Source organism: Mandrillus leucophaeus, unplaced genomic scaffold, assembly GCF_000951045.1.
Source record: "Mandrillus leucophaeus isolate KB7577 unplaced genomic scaffold, Mleu.le_1.0 Scaffold93, whole genome shotgun sequence".
Classification (NCBI taxonomy): domain Eukaryota; kingdom Metazoa; phylum Chordata; class Mammalia; order Primates; family Cercopithecidae; genus Mandrillus; species Mandrillus leucophaeus.
Genome location: NW_012110141.1, coordinates 4,687,828 through 4,715,764, shown reverse-complemented (window position 1 = coordinate 4,715,764; position 27,937 = coordinate 4,687,828). Strand labels below are relative to the sequence as shown.

General features: G+C 37.9%; 1 protein-coding gene across 27 annotated transcripts in view; it reads left to right on the top strand.

Moving 5' to 3' along the window:
• Positions 1-27,937, top strand: part of TRPM3 (transient receptor potential cation channel, subfamily M, member 3) — a 990,741-nt gene that overhangs the window by 613,617 nt on the left and 349,187 nt on the right. For 21 of the 27 annotated variants that reach the window (XM_011970185.1, XM_011970171.1, XM_011970174.1 and 18 more), the window contains exons 2-3: positions 13,503-13,582; positions 14,892-15,096. In XM_011970185.1, the coding sequence (XP_011825575.1) occupies positions 13,503-13,582; positions 14,892-15,096 (285 nt within the window). Of the gene's footprint in view, positions 1-8,685; positions 8,913-13,502; positions 13,583-14,891; positions 15,097-27,937 lie in introns of those variants that run through there. The other 6 variants (XM_011970184.1, XM_011970182.1, XM_011970181.1 and 3 more) reach the window with 1 other exon arrangement.

Here is a 27,937-nt window from a genome sequence, read left to right as displayed (position 1 = left end):
TGATTGTGGAGTGTGGGAGATGGAATGCCATGAGCTAATTCATCATTTTAAAAGACCATTCGTAAAACTATTTGGTATGGTATGGTAATGATGGATACCTGACATTATGCATTTGGTAAAACCCATAGAACTGTACAATACAAAGACTGAGCCTTAATGTAAGGTACAAATTTTAGTTAATAATAATGTATCATTTTCCAATTATAAGGAAGGTACTACACCAAAGCAAGATGTTAAATAATAAGGGAAATCGTGGAGAGAGGTGGAAGGAGAGAATATATGAAACCATACTTTCTTCTCAACTTTTTTGTAAACCTAAAACTGCTCTAAAAATTAAGTCTATTAATTATATAAAAATATAACTTGTTGCTGGGTAAAGAATGGGATGTAGGGAACAATTAGAAAGCCAGCAAAATATTCTTTTTAAAACTAGCATAGCTTGTCTCAGAAGAATCTTATTATCAGAAATTCATTTTCGCAACAAATATTCAGAGATTAGAACTCTACATGAGTGTAAGGGTGAGATGGTGGGAAAAGAGACAGGAGGAAAAAAAGTCATGTTTCCATCCAATGTAACAGAAACAAATTGGAAACGAAATCTATATTTTTGTGCTATCTTTGAAAATTATTTTTGTAATGTCTACCAGAGACTCACTTTGTTTTTTAAAATTTTAATTTTTATAATTTTTAAATTGACATAATCGTACATATTTATGGGCTACATAGTGACTTGGGGTACATATAATGTATAGTGATCCTACTAAAATTCTTTATACCTACTTTTGAATTGTGATTATTTCTATGTGCATCAAATTTAAATTAATATATTTAGAGACAGTTCATATATATGTCTCTATATGTATATGTCTCTCTGTGTGTGTGTGTATGTATATGTATATAAGTGTCTTCTGGGATGTAAAATATTCCAAAAAGATTTAATATTAACACACTAAGGTAAGAATAAATCAGTAAGATTCAGACTTTGGTAGTGAGTCATAAGGAAAGACATTAACAGTATTTTGAAGCTAAGCCTAATAACCTTGAACAACCTTAAAATGGTCACATTAGAACAATATAACCAAATTAAAGACTAACTTATAACATATTTTTACCCTTCTATCTTTTTATTTGGAGCAGTTGAGGATCTAAATCTGCATAAATCCAAATTTATGCAGATGGATTTATTTTCTACCTAACAATCTAGTAATGTGACAGAGAAAAATGCCTATCAGACAGAAATACATTTATGCTGCATTAACTTAATACCTAATAATTTTTCATTTCCAGAGAGTTATAGAAGTAACATTACCTTTATATTGCTGGATCTGTCTACTTATAAGTTGCTTCTGATGACACAAATGGGATTGATTTGTTATCAGTTCCTCCAGTGAAATAATTCTGGATTGTTAAGTTAAAAAAAATTACAAATCTTGAGCAGTCTCTGCATATTCTGACCTGAATGATCATCAAGACTTCATTTATCACTTAGTAGGGGATGAGGCAAAAGAAGACCAAGTTCTACTCTTGGAAATTCTCTCAATGGCAGAGTTATTAATTAATTAATTGTAATAACATCTTAATAATATTTGAAGTCTCATTGAAATAGATTAACATTTACACATGTGCCAAATTGTTCAACCTGGGGCATTCTTAAGGATGATTGGAGTCTGGTGAGAATTATTTCAGGAATTATTTATTAATTCAAATCTCTTTGTGTACTCTGCACTAAGTAAACACAAAACCCTGTGCTCTGCTACATTTTTTGTTTACTTATAAAAGAAATAATGATTGCATGAACTTATAAAAATTAAAATTTAAAAAGATCTCTTATTTTCAAAAAAGCCCCTATATATACTTTGTACATGTTAATGAGAGAGTAACAATAAAGCTGTGTTCCCAGAATCCTAACTCTAGGAATTGGGACTGATCTTGAAGATCACCAAGATTAAGTCACTCCTCCAAGGTCATATGTCTAGTTGTAAACAAGTCATGGCTAGGATGCACATCTTGAGACTCCTAATCAGTCATGCGTCCCCCAGGCTCTGCCTTACTATTGCTGTGAATGGATACCAAAAATAGGGATTTCAGAAATAAGATCCAACAGCTAAATTTAAGTCTGTACCTTGTGAGGATAAATAATTTGACCTCAGAATTGGAATCATCCATTGATTAAAATAAATCAGCATCTCTACCCAGAACACTTTATAGTAGTCAGGAATGATAATAAAGAAAATAAAAATAACAAAAATAAAAATGATATGCGTATATAACATACATGTAGACATACATGTAGACAGAGAGAGACTGATTTTTTTTTTTTTAGTTGTTAATCCTTACATGACAACTCTACTGTGAATGCTATTGCAACTTTGCAACTATTTTTTTATTCTCACCTTTGGTTTGCCTCTTCATCCTTCCAGGGCCAAAGAGATAAACAAAATTCAGCTTGTGAATCTATGATATTCTTTGTCACATAAATTCCACATTTCTACCTAACATAAAATGTTCCAGTTTTATGACTCAGCACATTTCTTTGGCGGCTAACAAAATCAGAAAGTTTCAGGAATGAATTGTGAAAGCTAAACAGAATTAAGGACTTAAATCGTGACATTATGTTGCTGCAACTCTGCATTTACTTGACAGAAAACAAAGTCATAGTTCCCACCAGCATAGCCTCCATGAATATAGAAAACTCTCCCATTCACTGGCTGTGCACTGACATTAACACAGTGATATTGTTTTCTAACAGATGATCCAGAGCTGTTGTTTTAAAGTTTCTGGCCCTTGAGCGTGTCAAACCTCAAACTCAGTATTTTTTGTTCATAAATTTGTCTTGGCTTTCCTCCTTCTTCAATTAAAATTTATCCTATTTTTTTAAAAGATGTAAGCCAGTTTCATAGAGCTGGCACTACTGTAGTTATGGTTTTTGGCTGACAAAGGCAGTAAAGCCCTTAAGAGTGTGTGTATGGCTTTGAAGGTTTTAAGACATTGTGTGGAAACTGCTACTGTATTGAAACACATGATTAACCCTTGACCATAAATAGGATACTTTTGAAATGGGGGTCTACATCTTCATTTCAGTTTTTCATCATTGTCTTTTAAGGTTAATGAAGTATGTATATTTTTGTTAAGATCGAAATGATTAAAATGTGCTTATTCTACCACTAAGAACAAAAACATCATTCAGCATCCCTAAAATCAATCACAGAGTGTCAGGGATTTGGGGCTCTCTGTACAACATAAAATGTTCCAATTTTATGACTCAACACATTTCTTTGGCTGCTAACAAAATCAGAAGGTTTCAGGAATGAATTGTGAAAGCTAAACAGAATTAAGGACTTAAATTCTGACATTATGTTGCTGCAACTCTACATTTACTTGACAGAAAACAAAGTCATAACCTCATTTTTACTCTGTACTAAATGTATGAGGGATTTGAGTCCATTTGGCTAAGCCTATGGCTGACATATAACTTTGGCATGATGCTTAACCTCTGTAAGCCCCAGATTCGTATTTGTATCCTGGAATTTTATAATATCGACCATACAATGTTATTAAGATTACATGAAATTCTATATGCCATAGCATTCTGGGAACTGCAGAATAATTTATGAATATAATGTATTATTGCCAAGCAATGATTAATTGCCTCATAATGAAGAAACAAATTTCCAAAGAAACAGAATTGTATTTTAAAATTATTTATAAAAATGCGTATGTAGAATGACATGCTACGTAAACATTCTGAATATATTTAAGTATGATTTACACAGCATGACCTATTGACAAAACATGAGTTTAATTTATCATTGTAAATAATAATTTATTGAATCTTTTCCCAATCAGATGATAAAAACATAATCTAACCTAACATTGTGTTAAGGTGTATATGATTTAAGTTTAGAGGCTATAAAGTAAATTTTAGTACAAATAACTTCAGCCCACAAAGAAATTATTCCCCTAAGGTGAATTATAGGGATGAGAAATTGATATTCCCCTAGAAATAATGTTAAAAATAGGAGAAGGAAGAAGGGAAGTGTTCTAGGTGAAATTACAACACTCTGGTTATGCCATACTAGACCTAGAATACTGTAGATTTGCAATGGAAACTGGCAAAGGATGATTATACATGTTGGAATGAAAATAAGTATTATATCATGTGACTCTTTCCCTAATGGAAGTGTGACCAAAAGAGGGAAGAGGAACAATGGTCATGGTGATTCACTCTGGCAGTGGCCAGCTAAGCCCATCAAGGAACACAATGTTTCATGCAGAGTTTTAAAGAATGCAGAGGCATTGGTCAAGTAGAGAAGGAAGAACCCAGCATTTCAGATGAATGGACAACATATTCAAAGTTTGAGAAATCTGGAACAACATGGTTCATGAAGGGAATAATCAATAATTTGGTTTGCTGGAGCATAAAGTGTACAAAGATTTATACAGAAATGAAGAAATTTGAAGAAAGATACTTCCAGAGCCAGAACCAGACTTTAGATGCTGAGCTGACCATGCTGGGGATGGAGAGCCACTGACAGGTATTGATCAGGGGATGGCACCATTGATCATTTTGGAAAGAACACACTGATGGCAGTGTTCTCTGGAGACAGCTGGCTTTGTCATGGTCCTCTACCATTAACTTTATAGGTAAATGGCAACCCTAAATGTTAGAGAACACAATACATTTATTTCCAAGCATTAGAATAAAAGCAAGGAGCCTGAGGGACATTTAAGAGTGCTTGGTCCTGTGTGTTACTCAAACTTTGGTCACTGTTGTGATACCATCATGATTTTCTCTTATCCACAAATCACTTTTACTCTAGTTTATTAAATATTTTTGATGGGCTCATTTTTTCACAACTCCAAAAAGAAAAACATTATATCTTCAAGCACTGGTATTTGTTAAATTTGTAGGTTTAGCCTTTCCTTGTATATTATATATTAACATCTAACTATCAAAAGGAAAATGCTTATCTGGGCATTTTTAGGGCGGTACCATATGGTACCGCCCTAAAATCCTTCTTTAGGAAACACTGGTCAACCTGATGGCATCATTTTCCAATGAAGAATTAATGTGCAAGGAAATCAGATGATTTGCCTACATCCTCTATGTGCTAACCATGTGCCACAATTCTAGGTGCTGGGGCCACATCAGCTGGGGCCACATCAGATCAATGTCACTGAGCTCTTTTCTCCCCCAATTTGTTCACTTATCTCGTCATCAGTTACAAAATCACTGCCCTCAGGAACTTAAATTCTAGTGGGGGACACAGACGAAAAACAAACACACAAAGACACAGCATAATGGCAGGTAATGTGAGGGACTCTGAGGAAAACAGAGGGAGCAAAGGAATAAATAATGACACGGTGTGCCTTTAGATATGATGGTCAAGAAAGACCTCTGAGCAGTCCAGATGTGTTGAGAGGGTGAACTGTGGCATATCTGAGGATGCTGAGGATGGCTCTATCCAGGTACAGGAATGACAGGAACAAAGTCCCCTCAAGAAGATCTTGCCTGATACGCTTGAGAAAGAGCAAAGGCAAACTAGTGATGGTGCCATGAAAGCTGTCTTTTAAAACCACTACTACTCCTTCCTTCTTGACACCTCACCATTCACACCCCTTTTTTCTGTACCAAGGGTTGACTGGGACCAGTTCCAGCCTACTACCTGTTTTATTGGAACAAAACCATGATCATTTGTTTACTTGTTGTTTATGGGAGTTCTTATGCTACAACAAGAGTTGAGTATTACTGCAGAGACTGTATCGCCCTCAAAGAGCCTAAAATATGTACCATCTGGCCCTTAGCAGAAAACATTTGCTGACCACTACTTTGTATCATGCTCTTTAGTCGATGCGGTTGTCAAATGTGAACATCCCAGAAAAATACTGCTTTGGACATCTTTATAATAATGAAATATGCATTTTCCATGTTACAATCTAGTTACTGCTGGTAGAAAATCTGATTTCACTTTTTCAAAATGGAGTTGTGCACCAGTAGAAACTTTTTAGTATTTTATCTTCAGGTGGGATTTTTCTTTAATGATGAATGGGAAGAATAAGGTATCTGCCATTGCATAAAAAAGGAGTGAGGAAGAAGCACAGTAAGCCTTACACTTGGGGTTTTCGCTTGTTAGTATTAAAATTATATTCACTCTAAACTACATCTGAAACAGGTTGATAATATACCCTGTTGGGAGCTGCATTGTCAGGTGATGCACAAGATTTTATACAGATCTATATGGACAGTATGGCCTAGAGCTACAAGTCTCTTTGGAGCTAATTACCTTCTTAAATCAAAGGGTCCTAAAGATAATCTACAACCTCACATGAAATAGTTGCTGTGCTCACCTGGGACTTCCTTTTTTACTTGAGTAAAATGCCCAGGGTTCTGGCAGCAATATTTTTGTCTTTGGTGTAAAGTTCGTGGAGGGATCCTCTTATTCTATTCTCTATTGGATAGTTATTTATCTTTATAAAGGGAAAACAAAACAAAAACAAGTAAGACTGCAGAGAATAGGATAAAAAAATACACAAGCAATATTTAAAGACTCCATATATATGTAACTCGGTGTTTAAAGTAATTCAGATGAAGGGTTGGAGTAGTATCTAGTGAAGAAGGAAGCTGAGAAAGCTGAATTGTTAAAATATTTCTTACATTGGGAAGATTATCTACAATCAATTTATTTAGTCTCACAGACCCACTACAGCCTACCAGTTTGGTGTATCTTTCAGGTGTTTGCCTGCCCACCCACCCAGCTCCCCGCTTCTCATTTCCCCACTTCCCTCCTCTTCTCCCTTTGTTTCTCTAGAAAACTCACCCTCCACATTGTAAAACTTTCTTTTCCAAATCGTCCCCACTTAATCCCTCTATCTTTTTACTTAATTCTCCTTGCTTCATCTCTTCCTGAGATACTCATCCCCAATAACCTCCTATTATCATATGGTCAAGCTTGACAGTTGAAAAAGTATTTTCTGACTATATAAAATATAGTTTCTGACTATAAACATGGTTACAGAAGAAAACTTTGGAAAACATGGAAAGGCAAAGGAATAAAACAAAAATTAGCTACATAGTTACCACCTTAAAAATGTTTCTGACCTATCACCTCTGTATCTATTTAAAATTTATAATTTTTCTGCCCTTAATATTTTATGGCCTGCTTTTTTCACATAACAACATGAAAATGTTTATTTCTCTAGGTAATTAAGCAGTCTTTTGAAACCTGATTAAAATCACCAAATGGCATGAAACACTGTTTGATTCCTCTCCTATTGATAGACTTCATTTGTTTCCACTTTTTCTGTATTATAAATAACACTGCAGTGAACATCTCTGTGTGCTCACATCTCTGATGATTCCTTTGGAATAAGTGCTTGGGAGTGTTACAGCTGCAGAGAAGGAAGGATATATACGTCATTAAGGCTGTCACCATGTGTTATTCTGTAGCCAACTCCTGAAGACAGGCAAAGGGACTTCCTCCATCATGTGTTAAACTCAGTCTGATGTTTCATTTGGTTCTTGTTTATCATAATGTTTCCCCAGCTGAAAGTCACTAGGTAGTCTATTGTTTCTTTCTCTGGGGAAAACTTGCAAGTGACAGACCAGAAAATGTGTGAGTTTGAAGAAGATCAATCCTAGAAAGAGCAGAGGGCCAAAAAGATGGCTCAGGACCTAATTCAAGTTTGAAATAAGTCATTCGGTTCCCAGTATTATGCTTATTGAGTGTCCAAATGACACGTACTAGGTGTTTTGACAGAGGATTATGGAAAAATGAAAACCAAAGCCCCATTGCCCTCACAGGTTTACCATCCACAAGAAAAGGGAAGAATGCCATCTCTTAGCACTCACCTCTGTGTCTGGGAAGAGAAAAGTCCTTTGGAGAGGAAGTGCTCATATATTCACTTTTTAAGAAGTATTTTTGCCTTCTAGAAATTTAAGTTCTTTTCTCCCCCAGTTTGTTCACTTATCCAGTCAAGAATACTATTATCTAAAATATTCACTCTTGGATTATACATGAAAGAGCCCTTTCTATGTGACTGAATACCAGCTGGAATCTCTCCATTGGGCCACCCCAAATAAACATATCATGGCATCACAGCTTTTGATCTGCATCCATAAGCTACCATGGTCACAGCTCACCTCTTTTTGATAAGAAAGCAGGACTGTAGGTTTCTAATCATATATTTGCAATTGCTAGAGGGGCAGCAGAATAAGAAGTATGATCAGACAAGTTTTATTATTGACATTTTAGAAGTTCTCGAAGGTCTCCGACAAACTCCAACTTCATTCTTCTCAGGCTCATGTTCAGGGACCAAAATATTCTATTGAAACGCTCAGAGATTTTAGCAGTTTCTCTTTAAAGAAATGCTATCATTCCATTCTTTGGGGATGGTGGAACAATGCCGCTTGTGTGCTCCAGCCACTCGGATCATTCATACACTGTTTCTTTAGAAGGATTTGCTTTCCAAAGTTGAACTTTCAGAACTCAGAACACCTTATCACACTTTCACAAGCTTTCTCTCTGAAAATGGAAAAAGAAAAAGGGAGGGGTAGGCGGGGGAGCCTGTTAGGACCTGTGCCAGTTAAATCCGATCTCTCCAGGGATTTGTTTTTCTTCTGGCGTCAGATTAGATGTTCAAATCAAGCAGTGTTTGAGGGCTGGGAGGGAATGTCCATGGGATTCTTAGTGAGGCTAATCCCGAAGCAGCACATTCCAAGGGGCTAATCTGCCCAAGTTCATTGCTTACTTGAAACGTCTCTTGGGGGAAGAGCCGAACAAGTGACTTTTTTTTTCCAGTGGGCGGTCATAAGAGCATTATTAACGGAATGACCAGCCCTAGCTGCAGCAAAATGAAAGCAACAGGAGCTGCTCCGGGGACTGCTTTTGCCAGCACCCAGAGTCAGTGCTCAGGTAAAATGATTTCGGCTAACTTTTCTCTTGTTCAACTTCTCAATATTGGATCTGGGGACCTAGAGGAAGACCAAAGATCCACACCCAGGGAGGCGTGGAGGGAAAGGGCAAAATGAACATATGAATTTAGTACCTTTGGGTTGGGGATGTTTTTTTTGATGAAGACAGGGTATACATTTGAAATAAGAGAGGGTGACAAATGAGAAGCATTGTGAAACTTCTCTTGTAATTTGTTCCTATAAAGTTAGTGGACTCTTTCCTCATCTTGCAATTACTGGTCTGAGTGGTTGTCCTTCTGTTAAGCCTCCCTGCTAAAGAGGAGATTGCAACAGCACGTTCCAAGGTTTTTTGGAAATGAGTTTAATACACCCTGTGTGTATGTGCTTGTAAATCTTCCTGCCTGGAGAACTTGATTCAATAGCTGGTGGGGAGTATATAGTAAGAAGATTCAAAGTAGTTTGGGGACTAACATTTGTAGCAAAGACTTTGTGAAAACCATCGAATCCTGCTTAAATGAAATGACTTAATTTTTTAAAGCAATATTTACAGACATTTGTTTCCATTATTTTGATGTTTTATTGACTGTATATTTACCTTTCAAAATTAGTAGTTGCTTTATTCTTTGAGGGTAATCATACTTTGTTCAATGTGAGTGTCCTCATTTCTGTTTTGAATATGATGTCTTTTAATTATTAGCCTTTGAAAAACACTTCCCTATTACGCATCACACATGACTGATGATGCAGAAAGACAAGAAAGAAAATAGCCAGTCCTTCACAAACTCAGTCTTGGTTATGTGCATTCTACCTTTAGAAAAGAATATACAGAGAGGTTTGCTGGGGGCCATAGAAGGCATCTTTTCTAAGCGTACATGAGACTTCCAAAACATGTTTAAAAAGAAAAGATTTTAAGACATGATGTCTGTTAAAGTTTGTATTAAAAGAGAATTGAAGGGTCAGCTGGAAACATAGCACATCAAAACTATTTCATGCTTTCTAACGTTGAGGATAACTATTCTGAGATAACTGAGTTGGATATTGAAGCAAAATATAAAGCTTCCTATAGAGTAGTTCAAAACCTTCAAACAAAGAAAAGGAATTTGTTTAGGAAACAAGTTAAACCAGGATTAAACATCAAAATGCCCTCTCCAATAAAATGAATTTAAAAATCTAACACATAATGTTCGATGTTCATGCTAAAGACCTGAATAAAAGCATGATAAAGCGAAGCTCACAATATAGTAATTATACATGATACTTTGTAGAATTCCTAACTCATGTGTTGTACCTGCTTTCTTTCTATTGTGTATTATACTTTTCTACTTAATGAAAAAATCCAATTTAATTATGAATGATGGGGAAATTTCTTAATGTTCTGTTTCTCTTTTGTTTTACTCTCAATTTTCTGTGCCTTTGCAAGGGAAATGATTAATCTGCTAATAATAAGAAATAGAAATGATTCTCAATCTTTTCACTAACAATGATGTAGCGTTTCACCTTTGAGAAGGTAATTAAGTAGCAAAACTACACACAAATTAAATTACTTTTTTACTGAAACGCTAACTAGCTGGCAATCCATATGTAGGAATGTTTATCACCCATCATCTGACTAAAACTTCCAGTGCTTTCCAGGCTAACAATAGGATCCATGAGCAAGAGAAATAAAGAAGGTGTCCTTGAAAAGTCTAATCCATTTGTCTTTGGAGCACAGATTCTTATGTGAGGGGTCTTGTGCCTACATTTCTTTGCTGTATAGCCATTTCTTGAATTCTGGTGTCCTCCTAATGTCCCACGTTCATCCTTTACCCCAAGGAGAAAGGAAGAAGACATAGCAGAGTATTCATTCCTGCACATGTGAGGACTAGAAGAGGGGAATGAGAAAGGGAAAGATGCAGAATGAACTGGTTCCAAGACCTGTCTCTGGGAGCCAGCTCTGTCTGAATGCCAGGATACTCCTGGGCATGCTCAGAGAGTACTACCCATAACAAGGGTATGTCATATCAATAACATCTAATGTTTTAATGGCAATTTAGCAGAGTGGGTAAGAGTGTGAACTCTGAAGCCACCCTGTTCAAGTTCAAGTCCTGGCTTTAGAATTTATTGCTGCATCTCTCTGCCTCAATTTCTTCATTGGTAAAATGGATATAAAAGTAGTATTTTCCTCACAGAGTCCTTATGGGATCCAGGGAGACAATGTATTAATATATTTGGCACAAGGCCAAGCACATGATGCACGCTTACTGAATGTTATTCATTGTTATTACCTGTTGAGCTCCTACTACATGTGCCAGGTACTATCTGAATCATCTGGTTTGATTATCCCAACAACTCTTCAAAGTAGCTGGAATTATCCACGTGATATAGAAGAGGTTCCAAAATGTTAAATAACCTTCCTATCTACCTTGTTAGTGGCCAGCCAGGGCTTGTGGGTTCCTATCATCCCCAACACAAAGGGAGACCAATTTAGGTTGGGTCTCCTAGAGCAATTTCATAGTCCCCTCATCTGAGCCTTCATCTGAACTTTTAGTACCAGAATCAACCCTGGACAGGTCTCTCTTCTTAGAGCAAAGCGTGGTACTCCCAAAATCATCATAACAATGCTGTGTTTCAGGTATTGCTGCTGCCTCCATTTTATAGATGAGGAAAACTGAGGATCAAAGAAATCATGTAACTTTCTGTGGGTCAGAGTCCCACTCACACCACTTTTTCTAAATGCAGACCTCATGCTCTACCCACGGTAAAGCTTGTCCCACTTTTTCTCAGGGAGCATTGGTCAGCACTCTCTAAAATTCCCAGATGCTCCCCCACAAAAGAGCTTTCTGAATGCTGGCCAAAGTTGAATACAAAAAGAGAAGGAAAGTAAATTCTCTTTTTTCTGCTCTCTAAAGTGTAGGAAAAGTTGGTTTCAAATGTCCAGTGAAGAACATTTTACCCTCTTTCGGCCAAGAGATATTATCAATGAAAGTACTCAGTGTCTAGAGAAAAATCATGGCCTATGAATAGTTTAACGAACAGGCTTTTTTAAAGACTGGCTGTCTATGCTGCTAAGCTCATTTTTGTTACAAAGAGGTAGCCATTAGCCTTTTCTACCTGTTTGAAAAGAAAAATATTTGAGATTAGACATTGGGAATTTTTCATGTTTAGCTGAAAGACAAAACTGCAAATGTTACCTTTGTCATGTGAGAATGCAGAGGCCCCCCTGAACCTGAGGGTCTCTGAGGCAGCGTGGGTATTCCTTTTCATGTGGACAATGCATGAACACCCAGAAATTATTCCACGTGATAGTGACCATTACTGAAACAGGATGCAGTTTATTTGTGCCCCTCAACCATGGCTCATGTTGCTCCTTGTAAAATGTGCATTGTCATGAGTATTAGGCAATTACTGCCTTCGGTGCCACATGCTTGCGTAGACTTCCCTTGTGAGAGAGGAGGGAGGTGTAAGACTGAAGTACTGAGGACCAATCAGAATTTAGCACAGCTTATAGACATCTGAGTCATTGGCAGAGTCAAGATTAATTACGGTTCAACACATGGGGGCTTATAAGAGTTAATACCATCAAGACAGGTCAAATCAACAGCTCAGTTGTGCTTTAGCCCTGCATATAAGAGTATGAATTTAGTATTGATGCTGTGTTAGAGAGAAGATGATACCATGTAGAAATAACATTACAGGTTGCTCTAGCAACTTCCATCTTAAAGGCTTAGAGAAGGAATCTTCTGAGCAGCTTGTTGAATTTCATGGGAGACTCCTCTGCTATTGCAAATACTGGTAAAGAAAACCATGAAGGGATGCAGGATGGACAACTGCTTTAGAATAGAGATTGTACAGTTTTCTGGAACATCCTTTGTCCATGTGGGAACCCAATCTCAGTGGCAGGACTTCTGGGTGGACGGACCCAACAGTGCCCATTCTAAGAAGCTGTATATGCTCTGCTGAAGGGCATGTAGGGTGCATAAAAAAATGGTGCTATCTTACTTTTTTCCAAAGGCATTACCTGTAAAATTTTGGACTATGATAAAAACATTTATCTTCCTCATGCTTTTATTTCCTCCCCTCCCCACCCCCCTGTACTTAGCACCGCTAATTAGAAAAAACATAGTGATACATTAGGGCTTTTGAGTTATGCAATTCTCTTGCCATTTTTTCTTTCCTTCTACAAGGAAAATCTAATGGAAGTGTCAGCCGTGAAAACCTTATACTTATTTAGATGCATTTCCTCCCACTACTGAATACTTGTTTTCTATAAGGTTACAAACACACTATTCTATCCCTCCAAATTTATTTTCTCTGCAAATAGCATTGTCTTTCTATTTTGAATTTGTATATGATTCCATTGCTAACTTTTTTTTATTATGGTCAGTTCCTTTAATTCTCAGTATTGTGATGGTAAATAACCTAATCAGCATGTACGGGGAGTAATTGCTTTTGTTATATTTAGTGTTTATGTGTGAAATAACCACAATTTCAATTCAATTTGTGATATACTAGTCTCATATGATTATGAAATTTTGCTTTCTAGTTAAAAATATTTCACAGTATGTTCACCTTTCCTTTTTTTTTTTCTTTTTTTTTTTGTTTTCTTTTTCAGGCTCAGAAATCCTGGATAGAAAGAGCATTTTATAAAAGAGAATGTGTCCACATCATACCCAGCACCAAAGACCCCCATAGGTAATCTCGCTGTCTATAATGTGTTGAGAACATGAAGTAGTAATTATACAAAAAACCTACAAGAGTAATCATGACCTGTTGCAAGGGAAACACTGTCAAATTAAATATATTTTATATTGTTTTTGGATACCTTTGAAGCAATCTTATTTCTGCACGCTATATATGTCAGGCCTACAATTAATTATTAATCTAAAAGCCTGTAAAGAAAAACATATATACCATTGTGGAAGGAATTAATCACCGTATATAATAGTGTATTATGTTTTTTGTTACGGTTATTGGTTTTTCCTTTTAAGTACTTCTTTCAAATGCTTAATTTGTACCAACATGTTCTGCAATAGGAAAAAAAGAAAGAGACTTAAATAAAAGACTCCTAGCAGATTCCTAACTAAACTGTAGGCCTTCAGAATCCCATTTAAGCACGTTGTTAGCACCTTACTTACCTTCCTTAGGATCAACAATATATGAGATAAAAAGCATTTGGGATAAAGTAGCATATATATGTCTGAAATGCCTTTATGATTTAAGAAATCAGTTTAAAATATAGACTGCAGAGTCTCAGAGACTGTGTAACCTTGCACAAATTACCTAACCTTCAAAACTACAATATTTCATCTATACAATGGATGCTAAATTGTTAGTTTTTAATAAATGGCAGCTATGTATTGTAACTATTATTACTAGTAGTCGTAAAAGTAGTAATAGTAATGTATGAAGGACATTTTCATGATAGAGCAAAGTTTAAGTTTTCAAATATCTCATGAATATTTTTTCATTGTTTCATCAAGAACACTTAAGCCTGCAGATTTTTATTCTCAGAATTGGATATTTGACAGCAAATGTCAATTGGGAAGAGACATGTTCAGTTGTGACACACATATAAGTGAGATTCCTCATTTAAATGTGCATATTAAACTTCTCCCCCTCAAAGCTCTTCAGAGGCCTTCATGCTTTGATAGATTTGATAGATGGGCAGAGTGTGAATTAGAAAAATCCAGAGAACTTTTGTTTGCAGGTGTCCAATCCTGAACAAAATGCCAGGTACAAAAGAGGTGAATGGAGAAGGGCAGGAGACAGATTACAGCTTACATAGCTAAAGGAAAATGGGTAGAGGGGAGAAAAGAAAAGATATGTATATCATGGAAAGCCTGAGTTTACCAATGCCTGATTTAGCCACATGGTGGAATTCTACCTGAGAATTGACTGACAGGTGTTGGCACAGACTTTAGAATTCTCCAGCTGGTTGCCTTAAGTGTGTATCCCAATACTGACTAATACCAAGGGTTCACTTTAACCTCTTCTCTTATAGGTGTTGCTGTGGGCGTCTGATAGGCCAGCATGTTGGCCTCACCCCCAGTATCTCTGTGCTTCAGAACGAGAAAAATGAAAGTCGCCTCTCCCGAAATGACATCCAGTCTGAAAAGTGGTCCATCAGCAAACACACTCAACTCAGCCCTACCGATGCTTTTGGGACCATTGAGTTCCAAGGAGGCGGCCATTCCAACAAAGCCATGGTAATCAGAAAGCCGTTCGGTTGCTCCCAAGTGCTATCTCAAGTCCTGGAAAGGGGTGGTTAAGAGCCTGAAATTTAGTCTTTGGGCCTAATCTCTACTCTGCCACTGTCTGACGAGGTGACCTGCTCTGAGTGGCCTGCCCTTGTGTGTCTCAGCCCTTCCTCTATAAAATGGGGAAAAGAAAACTTGCCTCCTGGGATTTTTAAAGTAATTAGTGACTTTTAAATAATTACAGACACAGTGACTCTTATTATTAATTATTTTAAAATAGTTTTCTATAGTTATTCACTGTTTATTATGTTCTTTTCTGGGTCTCATCCATTAAGGCATATTTTTCTAACTCCTTTTTTTACCCCTTTGGTGAGAATGTGTTGCCTTTACACTTCTGTTTTGTTCTGTTGGTAACTAGCATTTCTCTTAATTCAAAGTAGAAATGATTAACTCCACCTATTTCTTTCCTTGTTCTAAGAGAAATATTGCCATCCAAATTAAGTGCTTTTTCTCCAAGCAGCTGTGCTCAATAATGTTCTCTATAGAAGATTCCACATAAAAAGCATTTTTTTTGAGTTAGGGAAACTTTAGGAAATATGCAAATGTTACTTCTAAGAGTTGTTGCTTTTAAATTTCACCTTTCATCATGGGCCACTTCCTAGTTAACTGACAGAATTTGTCTAGCATGTATTATGAAAATTCTAGACACTATTGTCCAACAAGGTTGCTTCTAACTGTTAAAAGAGAGAAAACTAGCTGAGGGTGGAGCAGGAGATGGCTGATCTTAGGTGTGTCATGGAGTTTTTAAGTCTGGAGAAGAAATTTTGCTTAAAGAAGCATACTCCAGACCACAAGGGAAGTCACCTCATATGAATGGCAGTCTAAAAATGTGCAATAAAGCCACCTCTTTCTTCTCTTTTCTTACCTCTCCCTTCCCTGTCTCTCTCCTCTTCCCCTTTCCCTGCCTCACACCCCCGCCACTGCAGTAATTTCTTTACCAAGAATGACTGAGCTATTTTAACACTTCTTTTCTGTGAAATATAATTCTGAGCTATATATTAAATTAAAACCAGTTCTGAACTATATTTTAGAAAGAAAAATGATGCTATTTGCAACCTCCAGCAAGGCTTGGGAAAACAAAGAATGAGTTAGTCTTGGCCCATGCAAAACTAAGGGAAATGGAAATCTGTCAACTTCCTCACTCACTTAAGAGATGCATTTTTTCACACAAGATTATTAACTGTCCCCAATTCAGTACAGTCACTGTTCACAGTATGAGATTGATCCACACACAATGTAGATTCTCTGAAACCACTTGTTAAAAGTCATGCAAGGTCTCCCTGTAAGGAAAGTGCTGTAAATGAGGATGTGGCTTGCTGGATAAGAATCACTGTAGAGTGGTACACCCAGTGCCTTCACAGGATGCTTGAATAGTGCCTACAAGCCTCGTGTGGTTAGCCCAGTAGGCATATGATAAGCCTCTGCTCAGCATTTCCACTGTTAAGAGTTAGTGGCAGGTATGGAGCATGAATATGCTTGTAAGTGAGAGCATCCCTCAACGTTGTCACCTTAGGAGACTCTGACCATGATGCTGCCATTGTGCAAATGTGCACTCCTCTGTCTTTTGGGGACTGATTTCAGACAATGTATAGATTGCAAGAGAAAAGCAGTCTGTATTTTCATCAAATGGTAGTTTTAATGGAAAATGAATCAGAAGTACCTGAAATTCATAAAACCTAGAGCTTAGTCACAAGTAACTTATACTGTTTTTTACAAGTCCAGTCTATTCTATGAAGATAAAGTTTTCTACCATTAAAAAATATATTTTAAAAATGGAGTATTAGTAGTGAAGTATTAGTATTAGGAGTTTAGAAGTGAAGAATGTAGATTGTGGATTTAGATAATACAAGTTTAACCCAGAACCATCATATAATGCTATGACATAGAGAAAATTACTTAAGTTTTCTGAGCCTCAGTAATTTTATTCTGCTTTATAAATGGTTGGTATTACTGTCATAAGCATTAAATGAGATGACTTATGTAAAGCATTTGGCATAGTGCTGGGCACACAATAGATATAAAATTAATCTAGCTGCTGTTAATATTATTAGTACTATCATCACTATTATTTGCTTCAGTTTCTGAAAGAAATTGCAAAAACATTTTGACTAAATACTTTGAAAGACACTCATTTGAATGCACATATCTTATATATTATTTTAGAAAGTCAAATTATACTTTTTCAGTTAACATTTTAATATTCTAGAAGTTCTCACCCCTTAGCCTGCTGGTTGACCACAGCATTTGAAGCCACACTACATTTTATTTACAGCCTGACCGTCACTAACGGGCTATATGACTCAGTTTAGTTAGCTTCCTACTGCCTCAATTTCCTCACTTGTAAAATGAGGATAGTAATTCCTCCTTCATATGGCTGTCTCCAGAATTAAATGAGCCAATACATGTTAAGCACTTAGAATACTGTCTGGTGTTAAAGCTGAGCCACTACCTGCTGTTGGTATTATTCCTACAGAGAGCTAACTTACTGTGCTGGAAAGAGAGGCTTTGCAATTAAGATACATGATCTTGAAGTCAGACAGAACCGGATCTCAACCCTCACTCTCTCACTGTTTAACTAGAAAGTCTTGATTAAACCATTTAACTTAGCCGAGCCTCAAGTGTTCTTATCTATAAAGCAGGCATAGTTTCTTTATTTGATGTTTATGAAGATTAGAGAGAAAACTAAAAGTATACACTTAGTGCTCAAGATGTTTATGAAAATAATAACTACTTACACAAATAACAAAGACAGAGTAGTGAAACAGCTTCCTTTACTTCCCAGGAGTCCAAAGATGTGTTAGAATATTTACATAGGGGTGCCAGGCTGCATAAGTCAGCAATCAGCTCTGTTCTAGTGAATGGCACTGGTGACAGTCATTGGCAGGTGGGTGGGTCCACGACACCAGCCCATCACTGACAGAGACCTGTGGTCTGTAGATCACTACATTACATACTTAGACTTCCACTTTCAGTAAACCTCCTGTATCCACTCACTCCAGCAAAACAGTAAGTGAGACACTGTTATACCTCAACAACTGAACAGCTGCCATGGGTGTGTTATCACAGTGGACAAAACCAAGATCCCTTCTCATTGTATGACTTTCCTTTTTTGGGTTTTTTTTTTTTTTTTTCTCCTCTTGGAAATTTGTAGTGCATTTGACAGACCCTAAGAACTCTGGAGACTGAGACTCCGAACGAGTTTATTAAAATGTGTGTCCTTCATAGTATTAAAATACTTGTGCAATTGCTTTCAGAATCTATAGCAAATAATGATAACCACAATAATAGCAACTAAAATTTATGGAACATCTACTTCAACCCTGGCACTGCCAAGTACTTACCTATGATACCTTGTTTTATGTCTATAACAGTAGTATTGTTATTCCTACATGACAGCGTTACCTACTGCGGCCCTTAATAGTTAAGTAATTTCTCCATATTGCAGAGCAAATATATACTGTATGTATATTACAGTATTTCACAGTGGAAGGAAAGACTCGAAGAAGCAGATAGATCTTCCACTGTGCTCTACAGAGGGGACACATATAGACACTAGATCTAACAGCCCTTCTGAGGCCCCACATGGCTCTATGGAACTGAGTTGTCTGTTGGTGATCAGGTTAGACAAGGTCGGCTATATACTTTGTGGAACCCAGTACAAAATGAAAATGTAGGGTCCTGGCAGGGACAGAGAAATCAATCCTTCCTTCTGATGGTTGGCAGCCCCAACTCTCAGGGGATGAGTGACCCCTGCCATGGGATTGCCACCTTCACACTGGGACATGGCTGGTATTTAAGGCGGGTGAACTTCTGCCAAGTCATCCATGAAACACAGCATGGTTTTGCCAGCCCAAGACAGAGAAGGCTGCTCCCTTATCATGACCCTGAAATGCTGCAACGTACACACCCACCCTGACCTTCCCCATCCTGGAGAGGCAGCAAGGAGGTAGGACCAGGGACCACCTGTGAACTGAAGCTTCAAGACTCTACTGTCCCATTGAACTTCATTAACTAAACACAAATTGAAGGATAAAATTATTACAAATTATAAGGCAGCAAGTGCACAGCAATGGACCCTAAGCGCTGGCCTTCTGAACAGTGTGACTGTGTTGGTCCCGCGCCCACAAAGCTGGCTCTGAGGCTAGGTCTCAGAGGTTATGGCTGCCCTAGATGGTCTCAGAGCTGTCACTACGAGAGTAAACCTTTCTTTCTTTCTGAGTCTAATCAGCCAAATGAGAACCAATTTACCTTCTTATTACTACCAAATATTTAACAAGTGGAAGTTCCAGCTATTCATCCAGACATAAATAAGCATTTTGTCCACTTTGAAAACTTGCCCTTCAATTATTCTGATTCTTCTGTCTAGACAAACGGGTGGAGTTGTCCACAGGTCAGAGGTCTCATTTTATCTGACAGGATAATTGTTTTGTGCCAACCTGTTCCTTCTTTACCTCTTATCCTCTCAAACGAACTGGCGCACAGTTTGTAGAAAGGGAAAATCAGCAACCACCGTCTGTTAAAGAGTGCCAGTCTTTGCATGGGGAAGGCACGGTTAATTTTTCACTAAGATTTAAGTCAGATTGGCCAACTGATTTAATACGCCTTCAGTCCCCTGCCTCTAACAAGAATACTTGAAAGTTGAAATGATTTTTAACAAGTGGTCAGAAAACTCTAGAGGAAGATTGACTTTTATTAACTTTTGAAGCCAAGTTGAAGCCCTTGTGTTGCCAATGTGGTCTGGACATAATATGAGACACTCTGCAGGAGTTTGGGTAGAGGATAAAGTTGGAGAAAACAAGAATCATAATCATTATTACAATGTTGCGGGCCATGTGAGCCACCTCTCTGCTCAGGAACACTCTTTGTATCTGTTTTATCATGCAGGCAGTACAGCAATGTGTCACAGAGTTTAAGCCACCAAGGACACTTGAGAGATTGGATGCAGCGATTCTCAACTTACAAATTTTTGAGACAAGCACACTAGTACCTATGCCCAAGGTTTACTTCCAAGAGAGTCTCATTCATTGGTCTGGCATAGACCCTGGGCATCCAGAGTTTTTTAAAAATTACCCACATTATTCTACTGTTCAGTCAGGCTTAAAAAACACTGACTAATCTGAACCTAGAGAAGTTAAATTATTTTCCCAGAGTCACACAATTATTTAACAACATAGTTGTTGAACCCAGCCTCCTCAGGACTCCTGTCAGGTCTGTTTCTTCTCTGTTGTGTATGCCTAATACAAGCTATAGTAGATGTTTTGTTGGGAAATATATATATGTGGGTAATTGAAAGGAAGCTAATTATTATTATGTTTCCAGCTGTTGATAAGGGAACTTTATAATAGAATTATAAAGTCACTATTGTTTGATGAGGTTGATGAAACTCAAAAGCTGTGAGCAGGAAAGGGTCTTCGTCAACTTACATCCTAGCTTCACAGAGCCATTTTCTGTGCCTTTTTGAGTACTTTGTAGTGTTCGGTCCCCCATTCCCAGGCTTGATAGGCCCCCATAAAATCACAGTGAAACCAGCACTTGACAGAGAAAAATTGTGGCACAGGAAGAAGACGGTCAAAGCTGACAGAAATGAAGGATTCTGACTTCCTGTTCAGTACCAAGCTGCATCCTACCAAACTGCAAGCCTCAGAAAACTGTTCCCGAACAACCAGAAGACCCTGCAGTTCACTCAGATGCCCCATAAATGTCAGAACATAGAGACAAAGGGGGAAGAAAATAAGAGGCAGAAGCTCTGGTTTAGGCATTATTTTACTAGAATGGAATCCAGGTGACTTTTTAGGCCCCGTTACAGAGCAACAAGAAGATGAACCCAGCAGCCAACATTGTGTCATTTCTTAAAGGATTATTCTACATCTGGGGCTCACGCCTTCCATTATTTAGGAAAGGAAGCAGTGTTGGACTTGATTACAGACAGAATCTTATTTTATTACTAATCATCTCTTCCAATTAATGCTGAGCTGACTTGTGGGCCAGGTAAATAAGTGTAATCTAATTAAGGACTTGTATTTAAACCTCTCAAGTCACCCACATAATTCTCTTTAGGTTTTGTCTTGCTGTTTACACTCCTCATTAAATTAGATTGAGTCCCTTATTATAATCTTCATATGATTTAGATAATTCTAGTCCTCATTTTCACACCTTAAGCTCTGTTGAGCCTGCCAGAGGATGAAAGCCTTATTCTCTGGGCATTGTGAGTGTGAGGTGAAAGGGAATGTGGGGGTTTAAGGGAGAGATAACAGGCAGGGGGAGACTGTCAGCAGCATGATATCTACAAGCTTATGCTCTTAATATCCTTTAGGATTGAATGTGAGATTTTAAAAGTTGTCTATCTTTGAAATATGCAAATTTTATCTGAGAATCATCATTGATTGGCACGTACCAAGTAGGAAATTAAATGAGTCCCACTTCACAAAACAAAACATCTAATCGATAGGCTGTGGCTAACCAAGCAGCTTTACGTACACATGGTAAGGTTTTGAAAGGTTTCATAATCGTTCCATTGATTTTCAGTTTCTACGTTGTAATCTCAAGACCACTGAACTGGCAGTACCTTTGGAGGGTTTTTCTGAAACTGAGAATAAAACTAGAATTTATCAGTTATATTTCTGATTCTAATCATAGATCTATAGAGAAGGAAGAAGCAATTCTCTTCCAAGAAACCATCCTATCTTTGCCTCTAGAAAACTTTATGCTAAATAATTCTGGCAGAAAATTCATACACTACCCCCTATGACTAGTTCATATGCTTCCTGGAGTTTTATGTTATTTCTAAACCTTGAATTTTGGCTTGTCAGCATCCCTCCCATGTAAGTACCTGATAACTCACATTGAGACATTGCAAAAACAATATGGAATAAATTACAATGACACCTCCACTTCCAGAGTTTTGTGGTTCATCAAACTAGGGATTTGATGACAGTTAATGCAATTCTAAATATTTTCTTTCTAAAGAGATTTTATATCTATTAAAGCATCGTAAGCATTAAACTCTTGCTGCAAAGCAAAAGGCCCCATGGACTTGGAAAGCTGGTATCAGCAAAATTGCCTTAGCAGTCTCAAGGGACATATTCTGTTCAGCCACATCTTTAATTCCAAGTGCCCATTTTAAAGGTGGCTACAAAGAGAGGAAATGAAATGGTGCTTGTTACATTTCTCAAACAGAAAGGAAAATGGGGCAAAGTTTTCACTAGAGGCTTGGAAGAAAGGCATTAAAAATATTGTTAGAGTAGATTTAGCAATGGTAGTTCCCATTTTTCAGAACACTGCTTAACAAACACCAGGTAATCACTTCCAAGAATTAAAGATGGCCTTCAGTAGAAGGAAGTGGACCTGTCATTTAATATTTCCAAGAGAGTAGCCAGATTCATTGTTCTGCAGTTCCTCTACATTTTCATTGAAACAGCTGGGCAAATTTATTTGGGCTAAAATTTAGGCCTAAAGAGGTGGCTGATGAATTTTCAAAGGCAAAATGCTCTGCCAAAACTCAAACTGGGAATGCCAAAGGCAGAGTATTATTATTTTTTCTTAATGAAACAGCCCAGTCTGTTCTATGCAGTAATGGCTGCTGCCCCACCCACCAACCAACCTTTGCCCACTGTGGGTTTGAGGAAGGGGAAAGGACTGTCTGGTTTGTGACACCAAATCAATGCAGAGTGAAGCCATGAAAAAATTGAGTTCTGCTTTGATAGACAAATAGTAACATTTCTAATGATGAAGCAGTCAGAGTGGCTTTAGTAAAAAATGCAATAAGTCACCTGCTAAGCGAAAAGACCTTTGGCACCAGGCAGAGCAAAAACTTGAGAGTTTTAGTTACTGAAGCCCTCTGCCATTTGAATGAAAGAAAATCTTTAGTTTTCTATTTATAGTCTCACAGAATGTCATTTCTAAATTTGTTGTTTGGAACTCAAAATACATTTTCTCATGAAAATCATGCTGATGTACTGGCCTCCAAGGTAACTAAGAATAGATCAAAAAGTACAATTTCAACTAGAACTAGCCTCTAGTTCATACAGAACATTCTTGAGATGTTATTCTGATTGTCATTAGCACATCACAGGACCTTCCTGCTGCCAGGCAGTGACGCTAATGACAGAAAGGGAAGAGATAGATAATTCCAGGCATGAGTAACTTATTTGAGCCCAGTTTATCTCTTGAAATGATAAATTGGGGAACTAAAGGCCATGGATAAAGAAAGGTTTGGGCAGCCCAAATAGGTACTTTTAGAAAGATAAACACCTGTACCAGTCACTCCCCAGATAACTCCGAGGTGAAAAACAAAAAGTTATTTTGAAAGGCATACTAAAGAGCTAAAGGCAAGCTACTTGGACCTGTTATACCCAGGAGTCATATATAAGGTGAATGTGACCTTCATTCAATTTGCATGTATTGGTTTTTCTGCCATACCTGGTATGTTCCACAATGTAATCCACACAGTGTCCTGTGAGGTCGTCAGGATCACCCTTGTTTAACAACAGAGGATGCTCAAATTGCCAAAGGACTTGCATTGCCACTGTGTGACACTCAAGTGTCATGATGCTTATGTCTGAAAAAATCTCTAAATAGGAGCACCACATCAGAGTAATGCCCAGGGGACAAAACTGAGCATGCCCATTAGGAAGAGTTCTTGTTATTTGTAAGGTGAGTCCTTTGCACTTAATAGACTGACAAGTGACAGTCAAAATTGCTTATCTTGACAACCAAAATAGCTCCTAATGTGAAATCATACTGGCTATTTAACAGGAATTGATTAATTGCTCTGGGCACGTCCATTTATGAGCGTGGAGCTGCTGACCTGGCACATGACTTAACTGCTGTATTAAAGCACCTGGAGAGCTTACTAAAGGAACTGATCTGTATGGGCATAAGAATATCATTTAAAAATGAAAATCCTCAGATAATCTCAAAGTGTTTTATCCCTTGGTTTTAATTATCCCCTTACCTACAAAACCATGTACGGGGCTAAACGGTGACAACCCGAAATGAAAAAAGTAGCAAATTAATTCATTTAAATGCTTTATTTATATCTTGCCTTTTGTTCTCCAAGAGAAGGGCACAATAAATCACAAATAACGGGCAACATCCAAGGGCCAGAGACACCCTTTGTTTTTGCTACTTGCAAGATTCCAGATAATTAGGTGTGTTCTACAGTTAACCAAATGTTCCTTTGTATAAGAATTAGTACTAGTCAAAAGAGATTAGGTAATTGAGGATACTTTGAGTAGCTTGTCAATTGCTGCATTTTCATATTTACTGTGGCCTTACTAATTCTTCCAGTACTTCCTAAATCTTCCTTTGGATTTTCATGTAAAATACTGAGTGCTCTTTCTTTGACCAAATAACAAACACAAGACACATCATTTGGGATGTTTGGTCTGGGGAAAAGTTATCATTCTTGCTGCTCATGTGGTCCCTGGGGAGCTGGTTAGAAATGCAGAGGCCCAAGCCCTACCCCAGATGTATTGAATCAGAGACTATATTTTTGACAAGGTCCCCAGGTAAGTTCTGTGCACATTAAAATTAGAGAAGCACAGCCCCATCTAAAGCCGCCAGTGTTAACAGTAGCTTCAATAATGAATTAAAGGATTGTTGAATAACTGGCTCTGATATTCCAGTCACTCACCTTCCCTGGGTCTCTGTACCCTCATTTGAAAAGCAAAAGAATGGAACAAGAGTCCCATGATTGCCAAGATATCTCTAAACTCTGTTTTCTTTCCAAGACAGTGACTACTTCATAGCCAGTGCTGAAAGGCTTACTAAAGAAAAAAAGACATGGTCAGGTCAAACACAGTCCCTCCCCTCAAAGTGTAGCAGGACCAGCGGCAGACAAAACTCGTCAGACACCGAGTTACAGAAGGAAGGGGTTTATTCGGCCGGGGGCATCGGCAAGACTTCTGTCTCAAGAGCCGAGCTCCCCGAGTAACCAATTCCTGTCCCTTTTAAGGGCTCACAACTCTAAGGGGGGTGCATGTGAGAGGGTCCTGATTGATTGAGCAAGCAGGGGGTACGTGACTGGGGGCTGTTTGCACCGGTAATTGGATCGGAACAAAACAAGATAGGGATTTTCACAGTGCATTTCTATACAGTGTCTGTAATCTATAGATAACAGAACCAATTAGGTCAGGGGTCGATCTTTAACTACCAGGCCCAGGGTGCGGTGCCGGGTTGTCTGCCTGTGGATTTCATTTCTGCCTTTTAGTTTTTACTTCTTCTTTCTTGGGAGGCAGAAATTGGGCATAACACAATATGAGGGGTTGTCTCCTCCCTTAAAAGCTCTTGCAACATAGAGAGATAAAACTGACACATGGGAAAAACAACCAGAAAAAAAAAATATATCACACTGGGTTTGATTAAGAGTTGTATTGCACCAGCCTGAACTTGCATTCTCAGGAAAAGTCATGTTGGAAGAAACAAAGGCCTTTGAAAGATGAGAATGCTTTCTGTAGATGAAAGGGGAGAGATTGCATTATCTAGGACTTGCGGGGGGAGCAGCACTGGCCAAATGCAGAGAGAAGTGAGGAAAGCCTCAGAATTGGCAAGATCAGGTCAAGTTATAGGGGATGGTGAGGGCAAGAATGGGGAGTTTATACCTGATGGAAGAATTTTAATTGAAAGATAATATGGTCCAAAAGGGATTGGAGAAAGAAATCTGCCTTTTGGTGTCTCATAGAGAAGTCAGTAGGAGGTTGTTGCTGTAATTCAAATGGACATCCTAGTAAGGAGAATATATCCTTAAAATGGCAACTGAAGAAATAGAGAAAAGAAGCTGGTTGAGAGCACTGTTTTCATAAGTGGACCATTAGAATATGGAGACTTATTTGTCATAGGTGAAGGAAACGGAGAAGTACCGAGAGACAGAGTCATTTAAACCTTTGAGGTAAAGAGAAAGGGCCCTGGAGTCAGACCTGGGCTATGAGCACTCCCATACTGGCAGAGTGAACTTGAGAACATGATGGATTCTTTCTGTCCCCATTGGTAAAACGTGGGTGAAACCAACATCCCTGTTGTTGGGAGGAGTACATGAGAAGGTACAAGTAGAACACACAGCATGCCTGTGCCTAGTGCACAATAAATATACAAGGTTCTTGTGTTCTGGTTATTTTGTTGTTTGTTGTTCTTGTTTTGGGGGATTTTTGGTTTTCTTTTTTTTTTTTTGGAGATGAAGTCTCACTCTTGTCGCCCAGGCTGGAGTGCAGTGGGGCAGTGGCGCGATCCCAGCTCACTGCAACCTCTGCCTCCCGGGTTTAAGCAATTCTTCTGCCTCAGCTTCCTGAGTAGCTAGGATTACAGGTGCGCGCCACTGCACCTGGCTAATTTTTTGTATTTTCAGTAGAGGCGGTTTCACCATGTTGGCCAGGCTGGTCTTGAACCCCTGACCTCAGGTAATCCGCCTGCCTTGGCCTCCCAAAGTGCTAGGATTACAGGTATGAGCCACCTCGCCCCGCCAGGATTTTTTTTCTTAGTAGAGTTAAGTAATTGTGAGCAGAGAGAAAAATGTGAAGAGAGCCCACGAGTAGTGTGACCTCACCTACTGTCTCCCTTTCTTCATCTGTAAGATGAGGAGCTGGGATCAAGGGGATCTCTTAGGTCATTCATTCATTCACTCTCTTGATTGCTTACTAGCTGAGTAACAGACATTCTGTGGTAATGAACACAACTTTCTATAGGTTAGGCTACTTCAAAAGGAATTTCAACATATTCAGTAGATCTATTGGTCTTTTTCAGTGAGCTGCTCACCTGATCAATAAGTAGACCCTTTTCATTTCTTACTGTTATATTGTATGTGTAACTACAGAATTCCTAAAGTAAATTATTTATCAAGGGAGGCTTATTCTGAAAAATGCATTTATTTATTACCAATTAGTATGAATAATTGAACTCCATAATATGTCACTTAGCTAGTTAAGTTTGCTGAAATTATTACACAGTATCTGTACTAATTTAGTATGAATTGTAATCTCCCTTCACCCTCTGTGAGTTAATAATGTATGTATATCTATTCCCAGGTACTAACTATGGCTCTGGTATCTCACAGCATGTGTGTGCCTGGTGCACAGTAAATACACAAGATTCTTGTATTCCAGTTATTTTGTTGTTCTTGTTTTTTGGGATTTTTTTTTTCTATTTTTGGAGACAGTGTCCTTCTTGTTGCCCAGGCTGGAGTGTAGTGGCGTTGTGGCTAGATGAAATGTGTAGGTTCAGATCTACATGAGGAATTTTGGGGTTCCAAAAGCCACAGTCACAACAACTCAGAAATGTTAGGAATTACTGTGTAGTCTTGCAGGGGGCAAATACTTTTAGTAGTATTTTTATACTTTAGATGCTTTTCTATCTTTAAGAAAAGTGTAATTTATATCTCACCTTAGGAGAACATAGGTCCACATTAAATTGGAGTTCTTTAAAGTGATATTAAAGTTGATAAATAAGAGAACAGTAACTTGAAAAGCAATTTCTTACCATGTCTCACACTAAAGCATTCTTGATTTGTGTAGTTTGGAAGCCTTGCAATTCCCAGTTCTACTTTATTTTACTAAATAACCTGTTCTGGAATTAGTCAAAATGAAATAAATTCAATTCAGCAGGACTCCCAAATTTTAACTATTCAATTCACTAAACCACACTACTCAAGTAATAGTGTACAGACACAGAAAACAATGTTATTCTTTCATCTTTATGATAAACTACTTTACTGAGGTATGATTGGCATGCAACAAGCTGCACATAATTAGTATATGCAACTTGATGAGTTTGGAGATAAGAATATATCTGGGAAATCATC